General features: G+C 36.4%; 1 protein-coding gene across 1 annotated transcript; it reads left to right on the forward strand.

The window, feature by feature from the left end:
• Positions 1 to 500: 500 nt before the first annotated feature.
• PDGFC (platelet derived growth factor C) lies at positions 501 to 7,785 on the forward strand (the record flags this gene model as incomplete). Its single annotated transcript, XM_010162776.1, has 3 exons — positions 501 to 708; positions 6,247 to 6,464; positions 7,149 to 7,785. Coding segments are annotated over 3 exons (543 nt in total), but the record flags the coding sequence as incomplete, so codon positions are not given.
• Positions 7,786 to 8,605: the final 820 nt, after the last annotated feature.

Genomic DNA, 8,605 nt, shown 5'->3' on the forward strand with positions numbered 1-8,605 from the left:
TCATCTGTAGATGAGAGTGGGAATATTTGCTATCTTTGTACTAGAGTATGTTCGTATTTTACATTGAAAGAGAAGATGACAATGATTGCGGCTGTTTCATAGGAAAGGCAGCATGTGAAATGTGTGTTTCCTCAGATTTTTAGAGGGTTACAGTAATTGTCTATAATGGGGCCATATTTTCAAATCATTCTTTGTTCTATTTCTAAAATCTTGTCTGTCTCAGTGAACTTCAAAGAACAGGTATAGTGGCATGCTGTCTTCAAGGCTAGAAATGTAAGAAGTGGGAAAACTGTCTAGTGGAAGTTTGTTTACACTTATCGCTGAGAATAATTAGGTACTTTTTGACTCTTGTCATTTGTCTCATTGGGTAGACTGTACACTGGAAACAAGCTAGCTGCTTATAAACTTTCCCAGCTATGTAACTTCGTGAAATACAGCACTTCATCAAAGCAGTTCCATTAACCCTCTGACTGGTATTCTTCTCTTGGCTTTGATTGCAGCACCACACAGAAGCACCTAGCCCATCATTGCTACCCCCATCAGCTTTACCATTAGATGTATTAAACAATGCTGTTGCTGGATTTAGTACTGTGGAGGAACTCATCCGGTACCTTGAACCAGATCGGTGGCAGCTGGATTTGGAGGATTTGTACAGGCCAACGTGGCAACTTCTTGGAAAGGCATATATTCATGGGAGGAAATCAAGAGGTAAATTACTCTTCTGTCTGGCCTTGCAGCTTTCTTCAGGTGTGTTTTCTTAACAAAGGAACAGTAATTAAGAACATTCTTCAACTTGAATTTCTAATAAAGAAGTATGTTAGAAATACAGCAGAGATCATTGTTAGCAATTATCACCATTTTATTATCTGATAAAGGACAATAACTAAACTCAAAACTTAAAGGAATTTAGCAAGATAAAGTAACAAAGGGGAAGAAAAATAGAAGCAGACAGGGTAGTTTTCTGTAGGGAATGTGGGAGATTGTTATTTCCACAAAGTAGCAGGACATCTTAGCTGGTCAACATAATCTAACTTTGTGGGTTTCTTTCTTTTTTTTTTATGGAGGGCAAAAACTTTATTTTTTGTTTTGTATATGTAATTTCTTACACTTACTGCATCATGTGAACGATTGTTTTATTTCCTTAGAATTGTTCCAGTCTCTATGCTATATGAATTGAGAGCAATTAGCCAAATGTTTCTCTTCCATGATACCTCATGGAATTCCTGTGTCCATGTGCAGTTTGATCATGCAGTTGTCAACTTAGATGTAAAGCAGATTATGTACTTCAAGACTTGTGGAGCTATTTCTTGTTCAGCAAGTCATTTTCTTCCATCTACATACAACATTCATGAATTTTCTACCACATATCATCCAGATGCTGCCCACTATTTCATGTTTATGAATTCCATGTGGATGGATAGCATGCAGGCAATACCTCCTTCCTTGCCCACCATACAGCATGAAAATGAAAACATATGAGCATAACTGAACAGATTCCTCTGTTGACACACGTAAACTGGATTACCATCTGATCAGCAAGAAAAGGGAGGAAGTAAAACCTTTCATAACTCAAATTTAAATTTTTTACTCCTAATTCTTGGATCAGAGCCTAAAAATCAACCCTTCTACCGTACCTGTATTGCTACAGCTGTGCATACAACAACTAAATCAAGAGTCAAAGAGGAGGAAGTATCTTTAGAGCTTTCAGCAATGGACTATGCCTTTCAGATAGTCTTTTAACACTTTCCTAATTAAACACATTCAGTATTTGCCAAATGTATGCAATAAGCATACAGTAAGTGAGAGAAAAACAATATGTGATTTGTGAAACCTTACATAAACTAGAATGCAGGTGTTGGATAACATCTATCTAGACAAAAGTAACTCCTTGCAAGACATATCTTAGGAAGAAACTATCAAAGTAAATCTTTTAAAGACTTCTAATTAGGTACTGAAATAGATTTTTCCATTGAATAAACATATCACGGTATTGCCACATTTATCTTTAAGAGACCACCCTCAGACTGCATTACTGAGTATGTAATGTAATAGCCTGAGGTGGAAAATATGTCCAGTTGCGATGACATAGTATTAACTGTTAGGTCTATTTAATAGATAGGGAAAGATTCTTTTTTCCTTCTTTTTTAATGTTATTCCTTCTAGTAGTTTGTTTGCTGTACTTAAAAACCTTTTTAAGAAATGTTTGGGAGAAGTACATGTCCTAAAATATTTGTTTTTTTCAAACTCTGGTTCTGTAATTAGATCAGTTTTATTTTTGCAGTATTTCAGTGTAAAAGCTAAATTACAGTTCTGCTTTTGTAGACAAACATCAGTTTACATCTAGATTAAATGAAAATGTAATTAAGAGTGTATGTTACTTTATGTAGTGAAGAGTATTGTTCTCTACTCCTACTTAATACTTTGTATGAAAAAGACTATATTTAGACAACCTAAATTCCACAGAACTGTCTGATGTTTTCTCTGGATAAACTGCTTCCAAAAACTTCTAGCCAGGAAAGAAGAAACACCAAGTTCAGAGGCTTTGATGTCTAAATATAGTCCCAAATTCTTTTATAATATTAAACATGCTTAAAAATAAATGTATTTTGCTGTGCAAAAAAATGATCCCATCACTTCCCACAGAAGTGCATATGCATAATCATTAGACCATATTCTGAAGTCTGCTTAAGAAGAAGAGTCACAATCCAACCATACTCCTTAGTAGATACTTTTCTTGTATAGTTATGTGACTTCTTTTTTTTTTTTTTTAACTCCTCGTTTGGGGTTTTGTAACAGCCCTATCCTATTGTAGGAGCCAGTATGAAACTTACACTCCCAGGAACATCCTCAGGGTGCTTAGAAATGAAAACCATCCTGCTACTATCTGTGCCCACACACAAGTGCCTCAACCAGAATTTAATTTGTTTTGTTGACTTTGAGAGCAGCATCCAGCTGTTTAAATGTTTTGGGAAAGAGGGTTCCCTGTGATACTCAATACTCATCCCAGAAGATGCCAGACAGTTGCATTGCCAACTGCAGAACAGTTACTTTCAGGCTGGTGTGAACACGGTTTACGTCAGTTGTATGTGTCAGTGAAGGTGCACTTTTGAAATAGACTTTACTGTAGCCCTACCTGCATCTACATTTTTTCTCCCTTTTTGTTCCTTCTCCCTTTATTTTTATTTTAGTGTTTCCCATTCATGTGCTACTGCAGAGTCTTCCATTCCTCCTGAGCTAGTGCTAGACAAAAGAACTTTGACTGTTGTGTCAGACATGATACATTAGTGGAAGCCAAGTTGAAGGAGTGTTTAAATGTTCACATTATAACAGGTACTGTAACTCAGTGCACTTGGGAAATCCACATAACCTTTTATTGTGGTTAAGTAAACACTTTTAAGGGAATATATACATTCTCTCATCTAGCCCACAGTGTGTTAAAATAAATTTTGGAGAGACAGATACTCTTTGAAAAAATAACAGCTTCATTCACACACTTCAAAGAAGTGATTATATAAGCACTAGATAAATTTGCCACAGACCTTTTAATGAAATTGAATTACATAAGGTAGGGCAAGGGTTCATTGTGAGGTATAATAGCAATATACCTTAGTACATTGTAAAGCATGCAAACCAAACATGACATTTTTCATCTCTCCTGAAACCTGTTGTAACAGTAAGGCATGCTAAAATCTATCTGCCAAGAGCTGATAGTGTGTTCTTCCACAGAGCCTTTTTAAAATTTGGGTCTGCATGTTGGAGGGGTTCAGTTCAAATTCATTCCAATATTGTGACAAAATGTGTAATGCACTTGCTGCTCATTTCAGTGGATTGCTCTTTCCTCTGTGTTATAGCTACAGCTAGTATCAGGAAATAGATGCAGTAAGCAGGAGGTAATGGAGAAGCACAATGCCATGCTGGCATCTCCCTCCCACTGGTCGGTGGGCTTGCTGGAAGTGCCAAACTTATGTTTTCAATTTCTCATGGTGAAGGGCTGAGCAGCAATTGTGTTAGGACACCTAAGCTTAGCTTCTTGAAATTCATTGTACCAAGCATGTCAGTATCTGTAGAAATCTACCAGTAGAAAGTATTAGCAAAACTAGCATTTCTCTCATTGTATTTTAGGCTTTTTATCCTCATTCAGGCAGTTCACTTACTATATGTTTGAAAATATAAAAGAGGAAAGAAGTACTCTGTTCTTATCCACAGTCCTTGATTAATGGAGGTGGACATGTCCATCCTCTAAATGACTCAGCCTAGAGCTATTAGCTGATCAGAAGAGCTTAAATAATTTATAATTCTTCACAATGAATCTCTCCCCCGGAAGTTTTGTCTCTCTTTTCCTCTGCTCCCTTCTCAGCTTTCTCCAAGGAATGTTCTTGCAGTGTGGGAGGCAGGCTGGTGTCCTATCAGTAACTTTATTGGAGTTATTACACACTCCTTGCTTTTAAAAATCAGATTGTTTATTTAGGAGCCTATGTTAACCTGATAGTGATGGAATGAAGTGCCCTGGCTTGGCATTCAGTGTAAGTGCAAGCAGAGAAAAGGCCTCAGTGTGTTTAACTGGCCTTTCACAACAATAAACCCTTACTTATGGATGCCAGTATATGGATATGGTCTGCTAAAGAAATGTTTTAAGAAACATGGAATTAAATTGCTGCCCAAATATCTGCTCCCACGACAGTACTCGTGAGCATTTCTGCTACAGAAATGCAACTTCTAAATTCTCTTTATTTCTTGTTTAAATTGAGTTGAGGGGTATTATCTTGCCTTGATAGGCTGAAGTTCTCCTTGGTGACCTCTAGAGGCTCTTTACAGAGTCAGTAGAGGGAGAAAAGGGTATTTCTCTAGAGGGTGATTCAGATTAGGAATATATTTTAGCATTATTTTATATCTTTTTATTTACCAACTGCTAGCAATAACTATAAAGCATTTGTCAAGTAATATCAATGCACTGGGATATTTTTGCCCCTAGTTTCTTCTTGATTTAGCTCAAAACTGGTTGGTTTAAATTTTATTTTGCTGCTTTGTTCAAGACCTTTTTTTCAGTCATCTCAGTAGCCATGTAATCATAGGGGGTTTTTTTGGTGTGTTGTGGGGTTTTTTTGGGTTTTGGAGTTTGTTTTTAGCAGATACAGTTCCCCTGTGAATTAGACATTACTCCTGTTCATTATTGGTGGTAGGCTTGGAGATAAACAGTTCAGAAAAAAGATCCCAGATTGTGATCACTATAGTCTGGCTTTTCTGAAATAAATGAAATTACATTGCTTTTTGCCAAAGTAAAAAAAAAAAGGTATTAATTTTTTCACTAGAGCAATACAATTTTTTTTCAATCCTAACTGCCTCTTTCAAGGCCTGTTATTTCTTGATTATGTAGCTATGGTGAACCTGAAGGAGCTTGTTCTGTTTCAGATCTTTCAGGAGCTTGCTGTTCAACCATTGGCATAGTGAAACTTTAGTGTGATACAGTGGAACCAGTTTATAGAGAAACTGATGCCAAATATTAATATCTTTAACTTGCACTTCAAGTTAGATACTTACAAGGAGGAGCTTTATTTTATTTAAGAGACATCAAGTGAAAATGAAACCTAGAGAGGCAACAGAAATTCATATATATGCTGCTATGAAGGAGGGGAAAAATGGACTCTATTAATAGTTATGTATACACATACTTGTGCACTTATTTATTGTCTGTACAGTATTCACTGATGATGACATAACTTCTTGAAGTTCTTAGTCCGTAGAAGTGGGTTCTTCTTTGCTATAAATGGTTTGATTCTTTCTTATATTTATATCACCCTTGCAAAGAAGAAATAATTGAAATTTCAGCAGGGAAGAAGTTTGAATGCTTTATGTGAATGAATTTAAAATGTGTTTGGAGGTTTGCAGGATTCTTAATTGCTGTGCTTGTTTCTCCAATCAAAAATTAATATAGAATAGCAACAGTAGAGCTCAGAGTATGAGCATGAACAAAGGAAACTCCATTGGGGTTGATATGATAAAATGTTTACTGGAACATAGTAGCCAAATCTTGCTTTGTTTAATTTGAACCAACTCTGCCAGAGTTATAAAATAGTTCATGAATACTCCCTATACAACGATCTTTCCATTTAATTTTCATGGTTGTCATATAACTGCAGTATTATACTTGTGTGTACACCTGCACAAAAATTATCATTTCTCAAGGGTCTGCCCTGCTGAAGTTGGGTCATGAATCAGAAAAGCACCGGTCTGTTTGTCTTTTTGCAGTGGTCGATCTCAACCTCCTAAAAGAGGAGGTGCGGCTGTATAGTTGTACTCCTCGCAACTTCTCAGTGTCACTGAGGGAGGAGCTGAAGCGAACTGACACCATCTTCTGGCCGTTGTGTCTTCTGGTCAAACGTTGTGGTGGAAACTGTGCCTGTTGTCATCAGAGTTGCAATGAGTGCCAATGTGTACCAACAAAAGTCACCAAAAAATACCATGAGGTATGTGCTTTTTTTACATTTGCATGTTCGGACGTACTGAAAGCCAGTTAAGGAGTTTGTTTTTACTATAGGAATGCACCAATAGTAATATTTTAAAATTGTATGTATTGCTCTCATAGTAAATATTTTTTTACAATTTTAATGAGATGTTACATAAAAAAGTAATATCTTCCTTTTTAAAATATTTTTCTGTGGAACTATTAAGTCATTCCTGAGGTATTTGTTTACTAGTGCAGTTCGGACACATCATGACCACACCTCCTTGTTCAGCTTTCTTTAGTGGTGGATGTGAACTTTATGAAGGAACAGCTATCTGCCCATTTGCATTGTTATTAATCTATAGCTAAAATTGTTTATTATAGAATTATCTAATAATTCCATTAGGTTAACTATACTCTTAGACCTTAAATAAAATTAAGTAGAAAAATGAAACTGCAAGACTGTCTTCTTTGATAAAAACGAGTATCTGTTCAACATGTGTTAAGCAGTTTTGTAAAGCGCTTGAGGTAAAAGCAAAAATATTAATTAGTGGGTAGAATAAATGAAGAAATTCAGCTGAGGAAGGCTTATTTCTTTTAATAGGCTTCCTCTCATCCAGTGTGTTTCCAGTACAATCCAGATCATAGTCTAGGTGTGTGATGAAGCACTTGCTGTTTCCTTGATGCTTGGTTTCTTCTCCTTCAGGTTCTTCAGCTGAAGCCAAGGATTGGTGTCCGGGGATTGCATAAATCGTTGACAGATGTACCCTTGGAACACCATGAGGAGTGTGACTGTGTGTGCAAAGGGAATACTGAAGGATAAACACAATTTAATTGTGCTGTTTTCTTTCAAAGCACATTCAATCCATGGCTGATTCTATTATGGGGCTTGTGCATTATCTCCTTCTGTAATCTCAGTTGTTTGCTTTGGGGATCTTCCATCTTCAAGATTAACAGTGAGCTCTAAAAAGAGGAGAAGCGAAACTGGGATTATATGTTGTGTGACAGCTCTGTTTGGAGGCCCAGTGAAAGGATGGGAGAAAGGCATCAATGAGGGATTTAAAATATATGTATTGTTTTTGTCCCCCACAGTTTTCTTAACAATACATGGATTTATAATTTAGGAGTAAAAACACGATTAGAAGGCTCACATCATGGAGACTTGATCCTGCTGGCTGTCTCATTTCTACAGCTCCAGTACATCTGGCCTTTGTCTGAAAACACCTGAAATCTTTCTTTCGGTGTTCAACTACTCCTGTGTACTCTAAATCAAAGTGTTCTCTGTTGTATAAACTTGCATTAAAACAGACTGTCTTGTTCCGAATTAAATTTAATTTGTCTAATGCTGGTAGGAAGGACTGGATTTTTCCATATGCTCTAGTAAAGCTCCTGCCTTTTAGAAAGAAGACTGGACAATAATGTGAGCTAAGGAAGCAAACATTGAAAAGAACAGCGCCTTTATTCTTACTACTATGGCTGATGATTTTTGTTTGTTTGTTATTTTTATCGTGTACATTTTTATACTCTCCTTTTGACAATATAACTATTTGCTTTTCTAAACTGTTAAATATATCTATTTTTACCAAAGGTATTTAATATTCTTTTTTATTACAACCTAGATCAACTATTTTTTAGTTTTGTGAGACTTTAAAGCCAGATTTATACAGTTGGGGGAACAGAGATGTGGTTACAATGGGAAAGGAGCATGATCTCTTTGCAGTTTGTTGCTACACAGTGAAAAAATACAGTTTTTTATCTGGATGCACAGCAGTAATAAACAGAGATGTGTGGATGAAGCTCTAAGCTTGCTAGCTCCGTGACACTGAAAATATGGAAGACAGACTTTACTATAAGTGGTTTCAGAAACTGACTTCAAAAATTCCCTCTCTCTATTCTGGCCTTGGTTCCGGTAGAAAAGAAATGAGCATAGATAGATACATTCTGGCTTGTTTAACTCTTTAATTTCTGTAAAGTAGGATGATCTACAGTGTACGAAAAGAAACCCAGTGGCCTGCAACCTTCATGATGCATCATGGTCATGGAAAGGCAGCCTTATTAATATTGAAGTGTATGGTTTTCCATTGGCAGTTATAGCTGTTTAAGTACTGTTCACTCACAGGATCATAACACTCTTCAGTACAGTTTGATGAACTATGGTTTTGT

The sequence above is a fragment of the Antrostomus carolinensis genome, unplaced genomic scaffold (assembly GCF_000700745.2).
Source record: "Antrostomus carolinensis isolate BGI_N321 unplaced genomic scaffold, ASM70074v2 scaffold26152, whole genome shotgun sequence".
Taxonomy (NCBI): Eukaryota; Metazoa; Chordata; class Aves; order Caprimulgiformes; family Caprimulgidae; genus Antrostomus; species Antrostomus carolinensis.